The 25,931-nt window shown below is 42.0% G+C and overlaps 1 protein-coding gene across 5 annotated transcripts in view; it reads right to left on the bottom strand.

The window, feature by feature from the left end:
• The window catches only part of GLIS1 (GLIS family zinc finger 1), a 187,623-nt gene that overhangs the window by 29,355 nt on the left and 132,337 nt on the right, over positions 1-25,931 (bottom strand). For 4 of the 5 annotated variants that reach the window (XM_051801000.1, XM_051800983.1, XM_051800973.1 and 1 more), the window contains 2 exons: positions 5,194-5,355; positions 1,277-1,387 (listed from right to left, as the gene is read on the bottom strand). In XM_051801000.1, coding sequence (XP_051656960.1) covers positions 1,277-1,387; positions 5,194-5,355 — 273 coding nt within the window. The remainder of the gene's footprint in view (positions 1-1,276; positions 1,388-5,193; positions 5,356-25,931) is intronic. The other variant, XM_051800991.1, reaches the window with a different exon arrangement.

The raw sequence follows: 25,931 nt of genomic DNA on the forward strand, positions 1-25,931 counted from the left end.
AGTATCTGAGAGAGTGTGCACAGCTCCGGACACTGATCCCCGGGAACTGTTACTCAGGCTGCACACATCTGACAAAGAGAAGGGTTACAGGGAGAATTAGGGCACAAACAGCTGTCCTGGGAAAGGGGACCCTAAGTTCCAACTGGTGAAAACTGTAAGAGGAGTAGCAGAAGGAAGGGGCATAAGGCAGGGGCATGGCGGAAACAAGGACAGATCTGTATGATCTCACCACAGATGTATTCAAGCAGGTGAATTAGGGCTTTTTCAGATCCTTCTCACTCCTCCATGGCTCACTCCAGATTCTGCAGCTCAGGTCACCTGTGTTTTCCTATTGTCTCTTCTCTCCACATTCCTCTTTTTGCTCTCCAGTACTTCCACTTTTTCCCTCTGGCATTTTTCTAAACTAGCTGCTCCCTGGCTCTATCCTGCCAGGCTATCTTTCTGCTCTGCCTTCCCTCCTTTAACCATGCCTTGCTGTGATGCTCTTGGCAGTGCTGAGGCAGCTGGGGGAAGAAATCAGTGCTGCTTATTGAACTGATTGTGGTTGCTCTCCAAGGCCAGCGTTCCCTTCCACTCCTGGGCCTGGAGTGTGCCCGCGGTCTGTGCTGCCATGGACCAGCTCCGTGGGGTCCCAGCCATCATTTTACAAACTGTGTGTACAAATGTGTAATAAACCAGTCTCTGAACCTTGGCTGGTGCCCACAAGCATCCCCATTTAATAATGAGTTCGGGATTTAGCCCACGAAAACACTTATTTGAATCCAATAGCAGTGAAAACATAACTAGCAGTTTGGGTTTGGAGCGATTTATAAATGCATTTAAAATACAGATGTGGTGGGAAAAGTGTGGGGTTTTCATCCTCATCTATTACAAGTGCTTCTTTTCTACATTTCCACTGTATCCTGGCTTAGTTTCATTTCTGCTTTAAGATGATCAGCCAACATGTATTTTAGTAAATACAACCAGCTAGTGCTGACTGCAGAGACTCAATGCGTGGACATTTTATGTGAATGACAGCAGAATTTGTGTATGGAACACAAACAGGAAAGAAATTTTTGGAGAGAAAGCGTGGGGCAAACTGAAAGTGCAAAAATGTAAGGTGGTCTGGTTAACAACAGTGATTAAAAACCAACAGGAAAATTAACTCCGCTAAAGTTTTCTTCTAGCGATACCGTAGGAAAACTCTGATCTGAAAATATGTAAGTTTAAGGTAAATTAAAAATAACTCTATGGAGGAGGTCTGGAGATGTGTCCCTTGTTGCCTGGCAGGTCTTACCTTCTTACGCACCTGTTGCTCTTTGGCCGAGTGAGCCTTCACGTGCTTGCGCAGGGAGCTGGGGTCGGTGTAGCGCTTGGAGCAGCCGGGGATCTGGCAGGCGTAGGGTTTCTGTGCATGGGAGGGAAGAGGAGAGAGGTCATGTCCCTCTGCATGCCCACAGCCAGCTCAGGGTGCTCAAGGATGGCCGGTTCGGGGACACAGAGTGTTTGCCAGCCCTGACGCTGCACCCCCTGCAAGCACCGAGAGCACCTGACACACCTGGAGTGTTGGATGTACATCACTGGGCTGAGGTAAATGCTAGCGAGGTGTAACTGGAGAGGTTTTGAGAGCATTATTTTTTTTCCCCTAGCCTTTACAGTACACAAAATTATGATGAGATCACCCAGTATAATTATAAAGATGGAAGCTCAGGGTTTGAGTTCTGATTTACACAGTTTTTACAACTGCTGGGCGCTGGTGAGACACCGTGAATCCCAAGCTCAGTTCTGGGCCCCTGTGAGAACCCACCCTTATATGCCTCCTTAAGGTAAAGAAGCCCTTAAGGGTGGGTCGTCACAGCCCTCACTACAGGAATGACACTGAGGTGCTAGGGCCAGCCCAGAGAAGGACAGTGGAGCTGGAGAAGGGTCTGGAGCACAAATGTGATGAGGAGCAGCTGAGGGAGCTGGGGGGGCTCAGTCTGGAGAAAAGGAGGCTTGGGGGGACTGTCTCGCTCCCTACAACTCCCTGACAGGAGGGTGGAGCCAGGTGGGGATCAGGCTCTGCTCCTTTGTTACAAGCCAACAGGAAACTTTCTCAAGTTGCACCAGAGGAGGTTTAGATTGGAGATAAGGAACAATTTCTTCATCAAAAGGGTGGTCAGGCACTGGAACAGGCTGCTCAGGGAAATGGTGGCATCACCATCCCTGGAGTGTTCAAAAGCTGCGTGGATGTGGCACTAGGGGACATGGTTTAGTGGTGGACACAGTGGTGCTGGGGTAACCACTTGACTCAAAGATCTTAGAGGCCTTTTCCAATCTCAGTGATTCTGTGGTTATATGATATGCAGCAGAACAAAACTTAGGGCACAGCACATGTTTGGTTTCCTTCATACTTTGTTTCTCTTTTGAATAACAACAGAAATGTCTTTCCTTTTGTAACTCCTAACCAAACAACCTGCATCAAACATGTGAGCAAATCAATACAGAAAGAAAAATCCACTCTTGTTGATTTTGTTGGGAGGACCTTTCCATCTTGTTTTGGCATGTGGCAGAGCTTGTCACTTTTATGTGGCACAGTATCAGCACTATCTCCTGGGAAAACCACCTGAGTCTGAACAGGCAGTTCCAGTCCTCTCTTCTCATAGGAAAATAAAAGAAAATAAATAAATGAGGATGCTCTAATTTAGCCGCTGATTCTGGAGTCCCAATGACTGAAATCCTCAAAAAATTCTTCTCTTAGCTCTGCCTACTCCCAACAAAGGGAACACTATCTCTGGGTTACAAACTCCAAATGAAGGTGCAATTGTCAAGGTGAGCAAAGGTACTTCAGCACTTTTTATTAAGTACCCACTGACTTAGGTGCCAGTGCTGCATGGCACAGCTCATGGAGCTTTAAAGTTGAATGGAACATTCTTTTTTCCTCTGTTTTCTTGCCTCACCTATCAACACTACCTCAGCCTTCTCACTAGGACTAGTAAATCCTGCTGGTGTCTTCTCAAAGGCAGAAAACTGGTTTGCCATGACCTCAGTGTCACATTCTTTAATTCCCCTGGTTTCAGAAAGAGGATGCACAGAAGAGAAAAAAACCAACTGGATTTGAGAGAAGTGGCTGTGAGGTCCTTTAAACCAGTCGCTCTGCTCCTGGAGGAGTGCTGACATGCCCTTTCTACCAACAAGGACAGACAGGTCCCCTTTGTTCTTCTCCTGCCCAGGAGAAGGATCTACTCCAGATGATTTAGTAGAGATTCAATCAAACTAGGGTACACCAGTAAGTAAAATGATTTACAGATCCTCCTTTTGGAGAAGATAAATGATGGAGTGACCTACACTGGGAAGCTTTAAAACCAATTCCAAATGCACTCAATAAGGAATAAGCAGCCTATATAAACCCCCTTTCTTTATAAGTACCTCCAGAGAATAAGTATTGCTGCTCTGTCCAGCCAGCAGGAAATTTCTGAAGGAATAATAGAATCATTCACCAACTCATGACCTTACAGGCTAACACAGCACCTACCCAGAAAGTTACAGGGCAAAGGAGATTTATTGAGAGTGTCTGGAACACAGAGAACTGACACCTGAGGAAAAACTATGGAAAACTTTAACAAATCCCTTAGCAGAAAACCCAGCAGAGTATTTTTCAAATCACTGATGTCATTCAAATTAGTGATAAAATCATTCAACTCAGTGATAGGGAAACTAGATGAAAATCTGACTGCCCTTCCAAAGGTTCATGGCTGTTTGCTCTGACATTCCAGGCAGTTGTTTTGTGCACCCCTTGAAGCAGCACCATCCTGTAGCTCTGCTATTTTTCACATTCACGTAAGCACAAAATACACTGAGCTAAACCACAGGGCTTAATTGAAGCAGGTAAGTGGAAGTTAGTTACTGTGTGCAGGACTACAGAAACAGTTTTAAAGAACCTGCAATGGAATAGCATGGAAGATATTTTTAGATATTTAAGAAAGTTAGTAGAAAATGATTACTGTACCTTTTTCCTGATTTATGAGCATTTCAGATAATAAGAACAGAGATAAAGGGAGAAGAAAAGAAAATAGAAAGTTAAGACATTTGTCTTCAATATTACACAGATAACACATACAAAGAATTTTTGCTCATTTTAGTAACCACTTAAGTTCTCTCTCAAAGCTAATAAATGGTATTCCATTTGTGACTTTGGCTATTAAAATGATATCTATTAGGTTCAAGCAGCTATATTTAAAAACTGCACTCAGTTTACTATATCCACTTTCAAAAGAGATGCATTTTAGAACTAATTACAAATTCAAATCTCTCAGGTTGACTTTCAAATAAATAAAACATTGTTATTGTAAGTGTGCTTTGGTTTGGAAAATGTGACTGACTCGCTTCTCTTACTTGTTTGTTTTTGCAAGGCATAATGTACATTAGACATTCCTTAATGCTGCACTGTCTGAAATGTGTAACTGCTTAAAAAGTAAATATCAATTAAACTCAAAAGTTCTGCCCCATAAACACTTGGCCAAACGTTAAACCATATATTCACTTCTTTGAAAAAGACAAAGGAACAACTCTGTTTTTCTTTACAAGCTTTATGCTGAGGATTTGACTCATCTGCAAAGCTGCCTCATTACTTTCTTTCCCTATAATAGGGTGATTTCATTTTAGTTGAAGCCCAAGACACTGTACAGAATAAAAGAATTTGTTTCTCACAGTTAATTCTGATGGTGGGTACTTAACAAATTTCGTATAGTTATAAGACAGATGTATTTTCGCTTTTACAAAATTACTGTCCAAAACTGAGGTGCATGTACCTTCCACTGAGAGGTCTGACCTGCTTTTGCATTCATTCAGAACATTCACTGAAGCAACACGGGACAGGAAGCGAGACAATGACACACATTTGGTGCAGAAGCAGTGACTCAGCTTTCACTCACGTTATACCTTATTGTGCTGCTGCCCCTCTTACTGGAACAGGAACAATAGGAGAGCTTGCTGAGTAACTTAGTCCTGCGTAACTTACTCCTCAGCATGAGTAACACACACGAATTTGCCTGTGATCAAGGCTTTTTCATTTCTCAAAGCACATGCAGTTCAAAACAAAATACTATTGCTTATAGCTGAATTTCCTAAGACTCTCCTCATGAAAAGGCACAGTCCCCCTCCAGTTGCAGAACCAATTGTGCACAAGGACCACTGGAAAGCTCTGTGCAAGTCCCAGTATGAAATCATGCTTACGGTATCCAGGTGTGTCCGCTGATGCTTTGCCCGGTCGCTGGAGTTGCTGAAAGCTTTCTGGCAGCCAGGATGCTGACACAGGTATGGCTTCTCCCCAGTATGACTCCGGAGGTGAATCTTGAGGTTCTCAAGCCTAGAAAATGCCTTGTTGCACCCTTCAAACTAAAAAACATCATAAAAAAAATTGCTGTAAAGTACTATTAAATAAACCATGTGCAGCCACAATGAGAACAGTGTAAGATCCAAGTTGGATGTGCAATAAATCAACCAACGTTCTAACATCTGTTGAAATTTATGGATGAAACACAACATATTGTGCTGCTCATTTAATCTGTCACCGAAGACATGGTGTGTAGCTCAGTAATAATACAAGGGTTATAAATATCTCACATGTTCTGTCTGAAGTACCGAACGCTTAAAGACACAGTGTCAGAACAGAAAATTTAAAGAAAAGAACAAGTATTCTGATGAGTCCTCTGAGATGTTAATTGGCACAGGAGCCACTGTGGGCAATAACAATTAGCTGCTACAGACAGAGAGCAAGAGAAGCTATTTGTGGCGGGTTAGAACCTGGTTTCCGGTGTCTGAAATACAATACACTGGAGCTGATGAGCACAGACGATTACAGGAAGGCCTGATCTATTTGAAGATCAATCCAAAGGAACTCTGCTGTTATTCTGCACCCTTTTCTTTACTAGCTCTATCATTCAGAGCTGTTCTCTGCATTTATACAACCAGTAACCTGAGCAATTCTGACTTCTTAAGCACCCGTTTCATTAGGGAGCTCAGTAATGAAACACTGCATAGCGCTCATAACAAAAGTCACTGTTTCAAATTAAATCTGAATAAATAAATAAGTAAAATTTCCAGCTACTAGCAGGTCAAGGGAAGGGTGTTTTTCCTTGCTCACTGCAAAGTTTCAGTGTTACAGACAACAGGCAATTGCAGTGGAGGCACTGTCCCTAGGATGGGCTTCGGGAACTCCCTCAGGTGAGCACAAATACTTGTGTGTGCACATTCACACACCTGCAAACCCATAAAATGCACTCAGATACTTACACATAGGGAACAAACACATGCACAAGACTCGTGTGATGGGATGCATTACTTTGCCCACTCAGCTTCAAGGCACTGCAGATCTTCTAGTGTCTTATGCAGATAAAAACCTTCATATCAACGCTAACATTCTGAAAGAAGGTAGGTGTATCTTCATAGAGCAGTTTGGGTTGGAAAGGACTTTAAGGATCACCCAGTTCCACCCCTGCCATGGGCAGGGACACTGTCCACTAGAGCAGGTTGCTCCAATCTGTGTCCAACCTGGCCTTGAACGCTTCCAGGGATGGGGCATCCACAACCTCTCTGGGCAGCCCGTTCTAACCACTATTTCTGGAAGCCATAGTTTTTTATACGATTCTTGCTCAAGAAGAGTAAAATCCAGACTCTCACAAAATTAGCAAGTGCTTTGTCACTTCCCTCTGCTGAGTCAAGATTTTGTTCAGCAGCTTTCCAGGAACCCATGGCTCCTCAGATGGCACCACAGAAATCACCACTTTGCCAGTCCTATTTGTCACACACACACCTCTTACACACATCAGTGCATGCAGCCTCCTGACTGTTGTGCATCCAGCACTGCAGGCAGAGGGCTGGGAAGGGAGACTGGATGCAGATGGAGCCTCGAAGACACTGTAACCTGGAGGTGCCTCATCTCCCTGTGCCTGCCAAAGGCAATTTAAACTACTGGTGGAAAAAGGTCCACCACAGCCTTCTCAGACCAGTGTGTTTTTTAAGTACCTCAACACAGTGACCAAAGTGATCCAGATTCCCTAGCCAGCACTTCATTTTTCAGGCTGTGTCCTGCCATGGGATGCAGATCAGCTCTGCACACTACAAACTGAACACACCAATGCGCTCCAACACACAGGCACACCCGCAGAGGGGTTCCTGGAAAATCTCTGCCTTTCCCAGCCACTCACACATGACAGGATCACTATGGCTTTTACTGCCCTACATGTTTTACTGCCCTGGTCAGATATTTAATCAGTCTGAATGGCATATTGGGTCTGTGTGTCCAGACAACTATCTGATATGTATATATTATGTCTTTTCCCATCACAGCTATCGAGATAGATCCACAGAGTCACCTGGAGACGTGCAGTCTATGTCTTCAAAAGTTTTGTTTGGCCACAACACCCTCCCTGAACACTTGAGCTGGTGCACAGAGGCGGGGGAGTTTGGAAGTGACCAAGCCCCAAGGCTTCAAAAGAAACAAGCTATCTTCTTAATCATCTCTAAAAATCTGACAAGGATTCAGAACGGAGCAATCTGAAATGCTCGAATATGCTGAAGTCTATGACAAATAAAGCAGAGTTCAGCAAAATCATAGCACCCAGATTTTCAAGGAGGCAGGGTTGGCAAAGGTTAGGTTGGAGAAACAGGAAGAAAATCAATGGAAAAGGAGTGGGGGCAAGAACCTTGCTGGGAAGTGGTGAGAAGAGGAGAAGGTGAAGATGAAAGGCCTGAAAAGGGGGAGAAAAGCAGCTGGTGCAAAGAGCTGAGAAGGGTGGGGCTGAGAGAATCCACTCAGAGCTGCAGGAAGGTCTCCATTTCAAAGGACTCCAGGAAATACTATTTCACCTCCTTTATTTCCTGCTGGATCTGCTGACTGTATCCCTTGCAGTTTTTCCCTGAAGGACACAGCTTCCCTGAAGGGGAGGTGTCTTAACTGTACACTTGCACAGAACAAGATAACTTCAACTGGGCTGCTGTTGTTAGGATGACTTTGTAAGGTAATTCTTGGGTTTCACTGCTTTTCACCAACTCTTTTAACCCTTCCACCTATTCTTGCTACTTGGAGTGTAGTGTATATTTATATATACACTAAATAAAACTACTCCTGGAGAAACTGGTGCTCATTCCTTTTTTCAAATAACCCCCAGGAACATTCAGCCATCCCACAAGTGCCTCAGCTTCAACTACAAAGAACAAATGTTCAGTTCTGAAAGGGCTTTAGGATGGTAAGAGCCATTTTATCAACCGAGAAGGCCACTTATGGTATCTCCCAGACATCTGGCCCCAATCTGTCACTGCTTAATCCTACAATCTTAAACATTTTGTGGACATTTGATGCCTGGGATAACTGTAACAAACACTGCATGATCCTCAAAAGTCTGTAAATGTCAACAGAGCTCTTAAATAAGTTCATCAATAAAAATAATAATTATATTGCAATTACTACTTCTGTCTTTATTGTGAATCATTCATGTGTTTCAGACACTGTTATGCTGCACACATCCGAGCACAGACACAAAACAATGCCACATGATTACAGGAAGAGCACGATGCATTACTGGATTTTATAACTACTGCTGCTTTCAGAATAGGGCTTCTACCAGGGAAAAATACCTTGTAGAAATTTATGGGACTAAATTAGTTCCCTACCACATGGAAATATATGTTATCTTTATTTTACAGTAAAATATCACTGCTGCAGTCTCATGCATTTAAAAGACATAGTTATGAAAACGCTGAACTATCTCACAGTGATCTAAACACATCACAATCTTCCTAACAAAACAATTTAATCTAATAACTGTAATTGCTTAAAATGTTTTTTCTTTGCTTCCAGATTATACTTTGAATGCACCTGAGAATGCTGCCATGCAGAAATAACAGTGTGTTCCCAAGAGGGTTTATATTATCAAATGTTTACCATTTTTATAAGCATATTTAATCACGGTCATGTCTAGAATATCTGTCAGTGGTACAGATCAGAAGAAATAAACTATAAACTAACCAGCTCAGACCATGGGGTGAAGCAATAACTGACATTTTCTTAGGAAATGAGTTATGACTGAAAAAGAGAAGCCTTCACAGTTGTAGTGCTAAATAGGTCCAGTGTGCCATTAGAGCAAGCTCATTAATATACACCTCTGCTCTCCACTGCAAGATCAGTTAAACAAGCTGCCTTTTATTTATAGACCTAAAAGGGAAAGAGTAGGTCATATTGGCTGCTGACATCTCAGACAGCCTACAGATGGAAAACCCAAAACATTTCATTCCAAAGCATTCCATGCTATCAATAGGAAATCTGATGTCTGGTCAAAACATCCCCAAGCCTTACGAACATTGTGAAATGTTCTTTCTTCCCAACTGATTACAAAATTGGGACAATTTTATTGAAAAACATGTTATGAGAAAAAGGACCCTGTGAGGCTGAGCATCCCTTCTGGAGGGGAGGAAACAGTCAGACCACTCTTTAAATAGCATCACGGTTTCACAGCACACTGAGGCAAATGTCGGGGCCTTGTGGGGCTCCAAACTGTAACTGAAGTCAGGATCTTAAACACTTGAGTTGTTCCACCCAACACCAGCACCTAAATATCTGTTTTGGTGCTTTGTCTTTTCTAGCTAACTCCTTATTAGATTAATGTTTAATTTGCTGTTGTAGCTACAATGTAAAGCCCTCATCCTGCAAACAGTTGAGCACGAGTAATATGACTCATTTATTAAACTCAACAGAACTAGTTGTGTATGTTAAAAGCAACCCATAGGAATGAGCTCTCCACATCCTAAAGAATCCCAATTCATTTAGCCAGATTCAAATTTACAATTTAAATTGTCAGAACTTGCTTTTTTTCCCCTTTGTGGTAAGAATAAAATGGAAGATACCTGTAACAGAAAAGGACCTGCCAATTTCTGGGTTTGGTTTTATTTTTAAAGCCTGAACAATTTATGTTTGCAAAGTGACACCTCCACATGCTATTTCATTTGAATCCCGGGGAAAATTGTTTGTACTTTTTATTATTTGTCTTTTAAAAAAGCATTCAGGGCTTTTGCCAGACTGTTGTACAGTTGCTGGTGTGTAAGAGAAGAAAAGGTAAAAAGGTTCAGAACAGGAAAAAGAAGAACCCAGAAAAGTAAGCCACAGTATAAATGCAACACATCCTTCACATTGTGGGACTTTAGGGCAATTACAGCCAACCATTTGACATCAACACACAGTACACCAGTAGCCCGGGTTTTTTTGTGCTGTTAGACATGTTGTACACTTCCCAATTAACATGAAACTGGGAAATAGGAATACACTGAAAACCCTGGAGGAGGGGTTTGATCGACACGCGCCACAGAATTCAACAAGACTTTATAAAGGCTGTCTCTTTAATTTCAATTTTATGGATTTTATGAGCCCCCAATACTCCTGAACCCCCTCTGGCAGTATCAGGAATTAGGGGTGCACAAGGAATGCAGACCTGGCCCACACAGGACATAACAACAGGCTTATTTAAGTCATGAGTCACCAGCTCTGATCCTACACACGAGGTGATTTCCACACACAGAGTTCTCTGACTGCAGAACCAACCACCTGCCTGCCAACATCCCCTGAATGGGGTGAACGTAGGTTGAAGCACTGAAATATTCACAGATTTATTTCTTCTAGTGCCAGTCAGGCCCTTCGGGGAGCAAGCTGAGCTTTTCCATACGTTTTCCAGCAAAACACAAAATATCTGGGAAACTGTCAGAGCATCCTATCCTTTTCACAAGATCCCATTGCTACTATTAAAACCCTTTTTAGTAATCCTTCTTTAATCAAGCAGAAGGATAAACATTTGTCAAAACAGAGGTACTTGCATTTATTTGCTGCAACATATGAGAATGAACGAGGAAAGTCGGGATATCTTATTATCAGCAGCATGACAGCCACAGATTTTGCCATAAGGTTTTGCTAAATATGTCATTTGGAAAGCAAACAATTTTCTGAAACCTCATTACAGTTGGACCGAATGCAGCATTATGGCTTGCAGGCAAAAATAACATTACATGAGGCAACATTTTAAGGAACAAAATGCAAAATTCATAGGGTCATGTAATGAGCAAAGAAGACACCCCATGTCAGCCCCTTTAGTTCCTCAGATGTAACTGGGAAACTATTCTTTATTTGGGATTTTTTGAATAGCTTACAAGCTATTTGAAATTAAAGGACAACACACAATCCAAGATTTTCTGCTCTAATATCTGAAGCCAGATCTGCTTGTTTGGGGGACAAAATTAAGACTGAACAAAATCAATTAAAAACCCTCTCCAGCTGTGCCAGAAAAGAACCACAAATAAATTAAAAATGCTTCCCTCCAGTACTATTAGATTATTTAAACAAAAAATATAGTTTCCTACATGTACTTCAAAAACGTGTTCCTCTGGATCAGCAAGTCATTGCCTTTCTTCACTTTCCAAGGAAACATTTCCATTCCAGTTTGCATCTAACATCACCTATTTACACCTATTTCAGCTGAAACCTAAATGAAATTCTGTCCTACACCCCTGCCTACATCTTTGTATTCTGGTCCCTATTTTAGCCACATTAATTTAAAAATTAATCTATAATAGATATTGATTAGTTTATAAATTAATGAATAATAAAGAAAGAATGCAGCCTCAGAACAAAGGCAGAATACATTATGGTTGATGTGGACTAACCAGTTGGGGTAAAAAAAATAAAAATAAAAAAAATAAGAGGAAAAAAAAGAAGAAAAATATAAAGAGACAGCAACAGCAAGAAGGAAAAAAAAGTAATTACAAAAAAGAAAAAACATCTACCTCAAAACTTATGGCTGATTAGCATAGCGTAGCATCTTAAAAGGCCAAAATACCACATGTGTGGCATGTTACAAAAGAAGATTAAAATAAAGGAAAAAATAATTCAGAGAACCATGAAGTCTCAAAACATCTGGAGTTTTATAGTAACAAGGAGGAAAAAAATCAAAAACATAATTGAAAAAAGTCCACTGCGATATATTATTGTACAATGAAGCTTAATGGAATTGAAAGGAGGAGAGATGAAAAGGCAAAATAAGGGGGGGAAGAAATAAAAGAAACAAGAAAAAGCATTTATATTTTAAAGATGTCACTGAGGGTTTTTAATCCCAGTTATTAAAAATTACACACTCTGCTTCTGTGAGCTGTCCCTGTAATGTGCTGAGCGCTCTCTTTCAGCAGAGGACATTCATCCATGCTGGGGAGCTCAGCAACCCTTTTGTGCCCAGTGCAGGGCACTTTCCTGATTCTGGGAGAGACATCTGCACAGAGGATGGCAGAGAAGCTGCCTGCCCTGGTATACATTCTGAATCCAATGGGAGATTTGAAGAGGCAGGACAAACATGTAAATTAAAAATGGTTGCTAAAAACAATGCACACATTCAGGAATTAAGCAAACAATCTTTAGTTGTTCTACTGGTATAAGACACTAAAATCAACTGTAATTGAAATATTCTGAATCTATTCACTAACAAACATTTATATGGAAAAGAAAAATGAAAAACTTCCCTCTTTATTTCATATTTTTCATGAACCAGTAAAGGACGAAAAAGATCCACACATAGTCCAGGCTGCCTTTTGTAACAGACCAACAGCATGTCTAGGAACAAGATGGGTTTTATCAACACACCACAGGCAGGGCATTCCGGGATAGGTCTGTGCTCCGTCTGTCCCCAGACACAGGAAGATTTGGGACCAGAGTGAGCCAAACCCTGTGTGTCACAAATACGGTGTCATCTGGCAACAGTGAGTGTCCATCCTAACTTCCCACTCATCCCCCTGACTACTAGCTTTTTTCAATCCTGGAAAACCCAGCTCCCAACTTTGTCAAGACCAATAAATAAATAAGTTTTACAGTCGGAACTCGTCACATGTCATCACAGCTTACAGAGTGGCTCCTGTCCTTGGCAGATCAAACAGAGGAGGATCCTGTGGATGAAATCTGATCTACAGTTGGAAATCACTGTCTCCAGCTGACTAAACTAGCCCCCTACATCCAAGCTCTCTCTTAGGAAAGATGAAAAATAGCACCGAGGTAACTCTCCACCCATCTGTGTGCGGGGTTTTTGTTGCAAATACAACTTTTTGTAGGTGGTTCAACACAAATCATTAGTTTTTCTCACTGATTGTGTTTCATGGAGCATGTAGCTTTATTCCTGGGGTTTTCTCCCATTTTAGATGGGGGGATTTTTTTTGTCTTAAGACCTACTGTCCTTCTCATACTCTACCTGTGCTCATTTCCACAAGCACATAATGGAGCTTTTATCTCCAGTTGTAACTTCTAAAGATCAGATCCCTGCAAATTGACAAGCTGCATGAAATTGTCAACACTGGATTAATCTTCACACCTGATAAGAAGATACATATTTTTCCAAGGTTCTTCTTGGCAAGGGAGTAGACAACTCAGTGGGATTTTCCATGCTCAGACAGGCTCCTGCTCTTTTCTGTGCCATGCTGGGCCAATCTGATTATCCCTAAGTGAAGACTGGGGTTCAACCTGTAAATCAAGGCTAAAATGATTATGCCTGACACTTCCTCATGTGTAAAGCTGAGCTCTGGCAAAGAGCCTCTCAAGAGCTGCTGGTGAACCACTGGGAAAGAGAGACTGTGATGTGATGGGAGCTTGTTGTCACTGCAGGGTTGGGGACGTTATCCTGCTTTCCCTCGTGCCCTGGTTGTGGAGCAGAATCCCAAGGGACGTGGTTCCCTCCTTCACCCACAGACCCGCTCCAGGCACAGTATAACAGAATCCCACAGGGTGACTTGACACAGAGCTAGAGGGTAACAACATGGAGAGGGATAATCTCTTTCTGATAGAACACTCTCTCGCTCTTCCTACAAATAAGGAACTTATCCTCACTTTATCCCATGTCATTACTTTTAGCCTTGCAGTGTTTGCATTTTGCCTTGCTTGGCCACGTTCACTACATGAAGGAAAATCTGAGAGATTTATTCCTAGAAAAATGTTCCTAGAAAAAGACATCACCTGTTTTAAAGGGAGTTAGTTTTCTGGCCTTGCCTAAATCAAATCAGTGCCTAGGTTTGGTCAGGTACTGCACTGTCGGAAGGGCCGTGTTTCAGAGACAGGGAACACAGTTCTGTTGCTGCCCTTTGTAAATGACTGTTGTGCTCCACCTGAGCTCTAGCAATGGTCCATATCTAAGCTCCTTCCCTCAGATAAATCCAGTATAATGGGATGCCCTCTGTTAGAGTCTGAGCTGCTCCTGTCACCTCACACTTCCATGCACCAAGTGCTTCAAGAGGTACAGTGGCTGATGCACTCCAACCTGGGAAGTGATTATATTGGATGTTAAATCAAGATTTTGCTAACAAACACCACCAAGTCTATTGCTGCTCTTCACCCATGGGGATTTACACCCCAGCACGTTGGACTGGTGTGGGTGGTTCTGCTCTCCACCAAACCATGCTCTAGGTTTAAGTGCTGGAGCTCCTTCTAAAGCCTGTGGTGAAGAGGAAGATGAGCTCTGCTGAAGAGCAGCCGGCGTGGCAGCAGTGCCAGGTCCCTCCATTCTCTACAGCACTGTGGGATCCTTTGGATAAAAGGCAGTATAGCAATGTTCTTTTCTGAATAGCACTTAATGTTTTCCCACAGTCTTATTGTTTACAGGGAGTTTAGCAAGTCGCTTCACTAATTTAAAATAGATTGTATCCCACATGGGTGGATAACAATAACACATATTGGTGAATCATATGGCTTTCAAATGATATATATGAAAAAGAAGTGCTACACATATTGTCTGAAATTTTACTGTGTGAAACCACAGCACTTAGCTCCCTACCAGCTGTGTCAACAATTCATTGTAATAAACTAATACAATTGTAGAATAACAGCAAGGTTAGTTCTGAAAAAGCTAAGCTTGAAAAAGAGGTGCAAAAAGAAGATCTAAATGAATACAGATGAACATGATTTCAGGTGGGAATAACCTGCCTTGAAAATGATGTGACCTCCTGGAATTTAGATTCCATTGTATAGGTTGCAGTCTAAAAGCATAAGAGGAAAAGGGATTATATGGATAAGAATGATTTTTAAAAGGGAAGAACAATAGGTTTAGGTATCTGAGGAATCTGGTGTATTACACTTAGACTGTACAACCACTGCAAATCACCCCACCTTTCTACAAACTACCTACGCTGGGACAGCTTTAAAATGAAAGAAGAATAAGAATCTTCCCTGGACTTTGTTCCAAGGTCCAGACCAGCCTCCCATCCACGCCGACTCCGCTTTACACACATGACGTAGCTCCGAGGACGCTGCCAAAGGACATTCCTGACATACTTGACCAATAGCAGCCCATGGACAGGAATGGCTGAATGAGCCAGGCTCAAACAACAAAGGTTTCGTATTGAGTTGTCTCAAACAATTTTTAATATGCTGCTAAATAAATATGAAAATAACTGAATAAAAGAAATTTTCTAAGATAATATTTTTGAGGGGAAACTGGAAAGGGAACTCAACGGAAATAGGTTTTAAATTGAAATGTTGAACTGCAGCCCAGAAATGACAAGAAAATTAAATCTCTTTTCTTCCTGAACCCCAATAAAAACAGTCTTAAACACTCTCGGTAGACCACAGTTTTGGAAGAAATGAAATTATGTTATTGTCATGCATGATTATCCAACATTTAGAAGGTATCTCCAAGATTTTCCTGAGAGTTATACCTCCATCCCAGAACCTAGCAGGAAACCACAATCACTTCTGTACCTTACGTGAAGGACTTTGAAATGAAAGTGCCTCAAAATCAAATATAAGCAGCTTTCAACATGTGCATTTAATCTGCCTAGGTTAAGAAACACCCTGTGGCCACCACACTAAAGAACTGAAAACGTAAATTGAAGAAATTATATCCATATGATTAAGTAAGATTCTTAAAGAGAAACATGTTGTTAAGTACTTCATTCAGAATAAAATGAAATGCAGTAAAATAGAAGCTATTTGGAATAAATCACTGACGCACATGCTTTCTATGCAAAATGGCAACGTTCAGCTCGGAGTGGACATCTGGAGCAAATTAGCATTATGTTGAGAATAATATAAAATTAAAACATTTAGTTTCAGCTTCTAAAATTAAATATAAAATCAGAGACCAATGTTGTGTTGGACAGCTCGCCTTGTGACTGATAGCAAGAGTTTATTTTGTTTTTCAAGTTGTTTATGCCTCCTATCACTGTTCTTGGAGCCCTGACGCTCCCAGATCCCATCTCTGCAGAAAGCACCAGGCACAAGAGTTGTGTCCTGAAATGTGCTGCTGAGTCCTGTGCTAAGGGTTCAGAATGAGGAGTCTGAGGCAAGCGTGGGCCAGAGCAGATTGGGTAAATCAAGCAGAATGACCCAAAACTACAGGCAGAACTCAGGCCACACCCCAACCAAACCTCCCTGGGTTTCATTTTTACATCTGCATGCTGAATCCACACCTTCTGGCTCTGGAGAGCACCCAGGGGTGATGAGCTGAAGGTGCTGGGTGACTTCAAGCCCTTGTGCAGCCCCTCTTAAAATGTGCTGGGCTCTTTCCAGATGCTGGAGCTTCTTAGTTCATGTGAGCTCTGGTACGGCCAACCCTTAGCAGCTCTCCCAGCTCCCACTGAGGTGAGGGAAAGAAGCCTCTGTTCCTGGTGGGACTTGCTCTATTTGCTTCCGGGACAGAGGCTATGCAGGAGGCTATTGCAAACCTATTTCCAAACCCAAAGAAAGCTTCTGTCTCCATTCCTGTATCTTCCATCTGCAAACTCCAAGCATTTGAGACAACAGGGCATTTGTACTCCTCCTTTTTTGACTAACTTGAGAGATTAACTGAGATAAAGGAGGTGTATAGGGCTGTTACTCCCTATAATCATTCTCCTCCACAACTGGGTCCTATGTGTCACTTGAGGTTTAGAAAGCCTTGGACTTGCTATGCCTGAATACCTGGCCTGTCCACTTTGGTTCTGAAGCAGGACGAAGGAATGCTTCTGCTTCCTCGGGGTGCCAGGCTTGGCATTTGTCAGGATCACGAACTTCAGGGGAAGAACACTGGAGAGAATGCTGGACACACACATCTTCAGGTAGTTTGCTAATGCACCTCTAGGTTTGAAATGTTCTCCTAGATGCTTGAAAAGAAATAACATCAAACAAGCAACCAGAATATACTTTATACAGCATAAAAATGGGGCCCTTATAGTATGGCTTATCTCCTTTCTGATATAGTTGGGAACATGCCAACCTTGCCACCTGTTCCTGGACTTCCTTTAAGGTAGCCATGTCTTTCAACATGAAACCTAAATTGGATGTGCACGGACTTGCTCCTGCACTTTGCAATGTAAACACCTGCACATGTGTTTTAAATAGTCTCACACCTCTATATGTAAAGTTTCAGACACCTGTGAATTGGCTTTAAATAGGCCCACTGGGTTTTGTGGGTGGAGAACAACTTCCAGGTGCAGAGGAATAAGGTTATTCCAAGGGCACAAGCAATGTACAGCCTCTGGTCTGAGTATGTACAATACTTCATTTCCAAACTTAGAGTAAGACTCTAAACATGTGTCCCCTCTGTCACTCATTAATCATCTACAAAACGTGGAAGTAAGTGCATTTGTGTCTCTCTGGCTTGTATTTGAGTCTCTCTGGCCCCAATTCTTTGGCCTTAATTCTCTAAAGCACCTTGAGATCTTTGCACTGAGTGAGCACTCCACAGGTAAGAACAGTCCCAGCCTGGCTCTTCACACAGCTGGACAGGAAAGGCTCATTTTCGCTGGTCTCAGGCCACACTGCTTTGTGATTCTTCTGGAGAGAACTTTCTTTCCATGACTCTACTTTCAAACACTAAGAAGATCTTGTTGCTTTTATTCCAATTCTACCGGCACCTTCACATCAGAACATCACAGCTTATTTCTTATCCCAAAATTCTGGCCTGGTTTGGCCCATCATTTACTCATACAGAATTCTGATAAAGACTTCCATCACACTTTTTCAAATGATACTCTGTGTGAATACAGGCTGGGAATTCTGAATTAATCTACATTTCTTCTCTCATCACCTCATAATTGGCAAAAAAAGAGTCAGTTTATTTTTCTGTGCAAGAGATGAGCTCTGCAGCAAACTTGCTTTCATTTCACGGTAATCTATGTGACCACAATGAGTTCTTTAAGAAGGAGAATGAACATTTTCATTTAATGAATGATTAGAACTTTCCAAAAAGCTACCATAACTTTTTTAAAAGCCGTGTCCTTTTCTCCTTCCTCAGAAGAATTCCAAAACAACCTCAACTTTCCATTGCAAATAAAAACACGTATTCCAATGGCAGTAATGAAAGGTTTGTTGGGAGAAACAGTACCTTCTATTAGACCAGCTAATGCAGCTGAAAAGATAGAGAGGCTCTCAGCATGAAAACCCTTCTTTGGAGATGATCTTTAAGGTCCCTTCCAACTCAAATCATTCTATGATTCTGTGACAAAGAAGAGAATTACAGCCTCTGGGAGAACAAGGCCAAAGCCTGACTGGGTTGGAGGGCAGGGAAACACAGGGTGTGGGGAGATTGCAGGTAAGCAAATAGAGCAGTTTGGTTCTCAACAGGGTCAACTGCAATCACCATCTTGCTTTCACTGTGGGGTCACGAAGAAAAACAGAGCAGCACAGAAAAGCAAGACAAAGGAAGCAGAACAAACGCTGAGCAACCCGTGTGGCAGACTGTGCCCACTGAACAGAAAAGATTTTAAAATCAGAACCTGGGATGGTGACAAAAGAAATTATAAAGAGGGTACAGAATAATCCTTCTGCCTCTGAATCCTGCGTACAATGAGTAACATGATACTGATTTTGATGTGTGAACCTAGTTCTGCTTAAGATCAACCAAGTCCGTGCACCTAAATACCCCGTGTCAGGCAGCACAAAACATACCCCATTTTTTTGTTACTTTGTTTGGTTCTCCATTGACATTCTCTACCATAACTAACACATGATTTTCCATCAGAACTTACCATGACAAAATCACAGCTCTTAAACATAAGAGTACAGCCCGCAGGCTCTAGTTAAAGCATGCCCTGGCACAGCAACAACGTGCAGGACATACTCAGCCACAAAGGATTACGCCAACAGATTACCACAGACACATTTGTGCACTCACCATTAAAAGCCACACGCAGCCATCTTTGGCAAACAATGTCAGTGACAATAGGAAATGACCCTCCATCAGGGCACAGAAAAGATCTGGCCAACAGAGGAGACCCTCTGGGTAAAATCATCTTCTCCCCTAGGCTGGCCTTCCCTGCACGTCAGTTGAATCCACACACTGCAAGGCAATTAATCAGATCACTGGGTTCAAGCCTTAATTAAGCTTGCAAACATTTCTTAGAGTCCTCTCCCCCTGCATCAATATCAGTTTTCTCAGCATATAAAACATTCTTGGCATCGGACAGAAAAAAGGAAGGGAAAAGTATGTTCCTGCAGTCATGGCTGAAAGGGTATTTTCCCACAGCAGCATCTGTGAGGAGTATTTTGTATTATCTCTAGTTGCCTCAGAGACACTGTGCCAACCTGATGGGCCAGTCCTGACCTCAGCTGTGACCTCAAACTGAGCCACAAAAATGCACCTGGGCATTACAGGCTCTTCACTTGGCCTGCTATGACACTGTCCTGCCCTCTGCTTTCTTCACAGCATTGCTGCATCCATCTGATCCATCCTGGCAATTTGGATCCTATCTTTCTTTCCTTTCTTTGGATCCTATCTTTCATTCAATGGCATGGTCCCACAGCATTTAAAAAATTGACCAGAGTGCACAGAACAAGTCTTTGGTAGAGAGACTCACCTCTCCAGAGAAGAAAAAAACCCAAAAACCACTCCAGGGGAAAATGAGAACTTTCTTCACAGTGATAATGGAACAGCTCAAAGCCAGTGTGCTGTTGGGCTTAATAGCAGGAAGAAATTATTTTGCTTTTACCAAAAGCATGTGATTATTGTGCCCATTTTCATGTTGTTCTGAAAAGTCAAGTTTGTTTTTTAGCAAAACAAGTTTTGTGAATCTCTTCTTGTTCAAACGGTCAAGTTACTCAGCTCTCCCACCTCCAACAGACAGGAATGAATTGGGTGCTAACTCACAGGACTGGCCTTTTCTCTTCTGCCTGTAAACCCACTGAAAAACAGCCCAGCATATAAAAAATGCCACGTCCACTGGTCCACACACAGTGTACTTAAAGCCACACACTCACCAGTTCACCTGGGATTTTCTGCCTTTCTCCCCTTAAGTTGTGGTGTTGGACTACAAGTAAAAAGTTGACACAGCTGTCCTAGATACAAACCCACTGGCACTTCATCTGATACCTTAAAGTGACAAGAAACAAACAAAACCCAAACATTTTAATGCCAAACATAACAGTCCAGCTCCAAACGCATGCTAACTGATGTCAGGATAGGAGATTTGGAGGCAGGGACCACACTAAATAAAACCTTGATTTTTTTTTTTGATTTTTTTTTTTTTTGCTGCTTTTAATGCCAGTTGAAAAGTTGTGAAAAACTGGGGAATTCTAAACTCCAGGCACAGCATAACGCTGGCCAAATTTCATGCCCTTTCAGAGCTGGGTAGGTGATTTAGCATGTAAGTGGCAATATAATAACGGTGAGGATAAACAGGATAAAACCATGTAATGCTGCAGAGAAACGAGAAGCCATCATGACCCACTTCTTTACTGCTGGCCACTGTTCAATAACTGGCAATTTAGCCACGAAGGAGCCTATTGCCATGGATCTGTGATCTGTCAGGAACAGTTCTCAGCTGAAACACACAGTTACTGCTATTCTTTGATCTGCTTTTGTGTATGGGACTTTATACTCTGATTGTGTGCACAGGAATCCTAACTGGAAAACTGTGTGCTCTTGTAACGCCCTCTGATGTAGTTTATAAACAAACTGGTTTTATAAACAAACTGGTTTATAATATTAACTGGGTTTTTATTTTACTTTAATCCTTCAGATTGACACTACCAGCATGCAACATACGTGACACACATTTCATCTGATATCAACATTTCCTCCCCAAAAAAAACCCCTAAACTCTAAGTAATTTTAATGTCTTTCTACTAGAATTTTCAGGTGATAGAACCTCAAAAAAAAATCCCTTTGAATTTAGACCAAAATTTGGACAATGATTTTATAATTATTAAAAATAATCAGATTTTTAAAAAATGTCCTTATTACAGTTCCTCATATGTCCACTTTACCACCACAAGCTCATTTGAGAAAGAAACTGAACTGGTTGTAGAGAGTACAAGCAATTCTTCAATCAAATCCTCTTCCAGATTAACCTAAAACCACACCACACTTCTTTTTTAGTATCTTTGAGTGGGCTTAAGAAAATCTAAGCTTTTCTTTTTGGAAAAAAAAGAATTGTCTTGTTCATGTTTTCCAAATTATCTTTGTGGACCTAAAAGCTCAAAACCAAAAATTTGTTTTGTTTTGCTTTTAATGAAAATGTAGATTCTGGCAATCATATCTGTGCCAAAGGATCTGGGCACAGGAATTTGGTTTGTTGTATGAATACCTTTTAAGTGCCTGTCTCTGGTTTATTTACCTCACTTCCCTCTGACCTAGCAGTTCCTATTTCAACACATGTATTTAATGGATTTATGTGCAAAAGAGAGAAAGAGAGATGTACATATTTTTGAATCCAGCCCAGTATGAAGCAATCATTTTCAATTAGCGTGTTCTTAGATGAATACAATAAGCCAGTGTTTTTCATTTCCAATTTGTTTTGTTCTGTGCAAAAGAAATTAAAGAGATAAAGGACATACAAAAGACTGGTCCCAGATGCAGCGGTAAAACAAGATTTATCAATTAGTATGTCAGAACTATCAGAACTATGTCAGAACTCCATTCCTGGGGCTTCAGATTCCTGTCTTTTAGTTGTACCAAGCTCTCTGCTTTTAATTAAATATTGAACATCGGGCTGGTTACTTGAGATAGCATCGAAATAGCAGTTGCACCCCAACACTGTTTTACAATCACCACATTCAACGGACAATGATTTATGTTGACCATCACGATTAAAGAACAAGAAGATGTACTAATAAAGGCCTCTTTCTGTTTCACTTTTAGAGGGAGGAACTTTGGGGTACTGAGTACACACTACTGCATGTTTTCAAAGAATGCTGTTCTTACTTCAGCAATGAGCAAAGCCATCCTATCACTGCCCTCCCTCTCTGCCATGTCCCCCAGTCACGCTCAGCACTGGTGCTGAATGTACAGTTTTCTCTTAGAGCAAATGTAACTTGGGTGGGCTGCACTGAAAAAAATCTCTTTGTCAAATATACAAAGTATGACCAAAATCCACTATAGGTGTGTTCAGCAGGTGCCATCTAACCTAATCTCAGGGCCCAGTGTCACAAAGCAGGCATTTTGCTACCACCACTGACTTAAGAAATCCCTGCCACTGTTTTTTGCCCTTTTTTGCTCACTCCTCCTTTGTTTTGCATGCCTTCACTTCAGCCACAAGTGCTTGCAGAGCCATGCTATGCACCAGGCCAGTGACTTTACCAGAGTCCAAAAACTGAGAACATCAATTTTAATCAGGGTCTGTTCAGTTCTAACTGTGGATCCTGTCAGACAAATAACAGAAGAAAGGGACAGCAACATTCAAACCCCAATCCATGAATGAACAGTCAGGGGGGAATTTTTTAAACCACGTTTGCTGCTGAAAGCCAGCACACTGTGAAACTGTGTTTGGAGTAGCAATGGACCAGCGCAGCCAAGGTTGCAAGGTGCTAATAGACAGCACAGGGAATCACTTCCCAATCTCTAAAGTAAACACCAATTATACAGTAAAACTGCAGCCTGCTTAATGCTCTTATCCTTGCTTAGCTCTATATGATCTCCCTCCTCCTCCCATAAACTGCCACAAGTCTCCATGCCCTCCAGTGTTCCACAGACAGGCAGCTTGACCTGTGCTTTGGTGAACCTCAGACTTGTTAAAATAAAAGACTCGATATAAATATAAGTGATTATTATTTCCATTCATTATCAAAAGCTTACATTTTCTCAGGTACACAGACATTAGGCTTCACATAGTCTAGTAGCTGTAGATGAGAAAAGACTGCCAAAATTTTAGAAAAATATGTCCTGATCATATTTATCATTGCATACAGTAACACAGAGGGGGAGAGAGCATCTGATTATCCAGACATAAATCTTTGCAGATAAATAGCATTCTGTGTGGCCCTAGTATTTGCTGACAAAATCTTTTGGTGCTTTCTTCTCAGCACCACCTAAAGAGCAAAGCCAAGAAGAAAAAAAAATTTAAAGAGGGTCCTAATTCATACTCTGAAAAACAGAGAAAAAGTGCTCAGCAAAGCCAAGCCATCTGACCTCTGCCCTTGCCGGGCAATGGCCCCTAACACTGCACTCAGCACCAATGCAGAATGTCCTTTTCTGTTGGAGAAAATATAAATTAGATGAGCCGCAATGAACTAAAGTCACCTGTACCTGTCAGGTACACAAAGGCTGAGCTTTGCCCATGAAAACGAACTCCAGCACCTCACCATAATTTCTCAAACCTGTGCCTATACTGACCAGGCTGTTTTAAGCAGCTGCTTTATATGTGCAGCACAATGTCCACACATTTCCCACCCGATGCCCATCCCAGGCATGAAGAGGCCAGGGCATTCCTGCTCACACTGCAGGAAGTACTGAAAGAAAGCCAGCCCTGTGCACATCTGCAGCTGCTGCCTTCTTTCCCCTGTTGCACTGGGTGGGGAGGAGATGAGAGGTTGGCAAAGGTAACTTCTAACATGTCCCTTGACTGTGGGAACGGACCTTCTCAGCTTGTCAGCGATGCTGAGGGTGGTAAAGGCCGAGAGAATGCAGGCAGACAATGCCCAGTGGCTTTTGCCAGCTCCTGTGGGACAGCTGAGGCTCTGCTGGAGTCTCTGTGAGCCGTCCACTTACATTAACATCTCAGTCTACTTACTTTAACTCTTGCTTCCATGGCTTCCAGAAGCTTGTGCTTACCTGAACTGGATATTCCAGAAGAGAACAGACAAGTTGTCATTTGGTAGCTGTAGCTCCAGGTTAACCGAGCTTCATGTTGGCAAGTTTGGTGTTGAACAGCTGAGACTCACAGGTAAATCTGCAGTGAAGTCCTCCTGTGGCTACATAGGGGTCAAAACTGCCAAGTTAACTTCACATCCCTGTCCTCTCTTGTGTTATCTTAAAAGAGTGAACTAGGGATAGATAATTGGCACCAGAATTCCTCACGTCTTCAATCTCAGAGGTGTAAGTTTAGCCACTGGGCAATCTCAACTCTGTGTAAGCAGAACTGTGTGCCATTTAATTTCTTTGATTGTAAAACAATAATTTCTCATCACTCTCATTCACTCTACACTCCCTCAACCCCTGGGCAATGACAGCCCCAGCCACACAATACACATTCTCTGTCTCTTTTCTCTGCTTTTCTCTGCCTCTCCAGTGCTGCCTGACCCTCACTCTTCGAGCAGATCCCTACCTAAGAGACCCAAGGAGCTGGGAGATGATACAAGAATGGCACAGATGTGGTGTGATTTTTCATTTCACCTCCCATGGTGCTGAGTTGTACCAACTTCCATGTTCTCCCAGTGCATCAGTGCCAAGGGCTCAGTCCATATAATCTCTCTGCAGTAGCACCCCCTGAGTGGAAGAAACAGCAAATGCACAGATCATTCCCCAACACATCTACAGAGACAACTCCATCTGTACTTTATTACCTTTCAAGAAAAGTCTCTCTAATGTTTGCTAAGCGCATTAGGATGGTGAATCCTTACACACACACAATCTGCAGAGTGAATCTGATCCCAAACAGCGGAGGACAGTTGCAGGGGATGCCAGAAGACTGTCAGAGCTCTGCCAAGAGAAACAGATATGGCAGCAGAGTAATTTGTCCACTTGATTTGCTGAAGTACTGTGACCACACACAGTCTGAAAATTCCTTTGCTTGGTCTTTTTGGTCTGTACCTAAATAGCCAAACTTTTTCTATTAAAAGTATTCAAAGTTGTATCCTGAAGACTGCAACAGGAGTCCTCAATTAGCCATGACAAATCTCAAAGGGTGAGATCAGTCCGGGTGGGAGGTACAAGAAGTAACATTTTTAAGCTTCGTGACAGTACGAATACCCTGTGATAGCAAAAGCACCTTTTCATTGTAAAATTAATTTTTCTGGGTGCAAGGAGGAAGAGTTAGATCTGACAACTTGCTACAGCACTTTGGTTTTGTGACATTCCACACAAAAAAATTCTAGTCTGAAACAGAACTTATCCAGCAAGCCCGAGCCCAGCATCTCCACTACAACAGGTAAAGATGCAACCAGCTTTTCAACAGGTCCAGTGAAATCCGGTCCACAAGATCTCTGGTGTCTTTTGCAAGAGTAGATGGATTAAATTGAATGGCCTGGCCCAAATCACAATCAGCCCTGCTTATACAGGTTCCACATTAACTGCTTCCCTTTATCCTGCCTGATATCTCTCAGCTGTGTTTCTGTATCTAGAAAGCTGGAAAGCTTCTCTGGGATTATTCAGGCTGAAAGACACTATACGCTGTAGGCATAATTCCTCAATATGCACAGTAGCCACTATTTAAACACGAATTTCTTAACTACTTTTAATTCCTTGTAATACTCAAAGGCACCAGTAGATGTTTAAAGCTGTTTGGGGGTTGGAGAGTCTTAAAAAAGGGGGAAAAAGTTTCTGAAACAATTAGATTTCTATTTCACTCGTCACTCTTTTGCAATCTGAAAACAGGCCTGTCAATAAACCAAATGCAGTTTCAATAAGAAAAGCAGTATGCTCTCAGGCTGGAACCCCGTGTGCCAAATTATAGCTTGCAGTAAATTTTTATGAGCAAGTTATAAACCCCTGAAAAATGGAGCTTACAGCAGAAACACTGGAAGAGCCATCACTGCAGCAGCTCTAACACAGGCT

The sequence above is a fragment of the Manacus candei genome, unplaced genomic scaffold (assembly GCF_025592945.1).
Source record: "Manacus candei isolate 608988 ecotype Guabito, Panama unplaced genomic scaffold, ASM2559294v1 h1tg000005l, whole genome shotgun sequence".
Lineage (NCBI taxonomy): Eukaryota > Metazoa > Chordata > Aves > Passeriformes > Pipridae > Manacus > Manacus candei.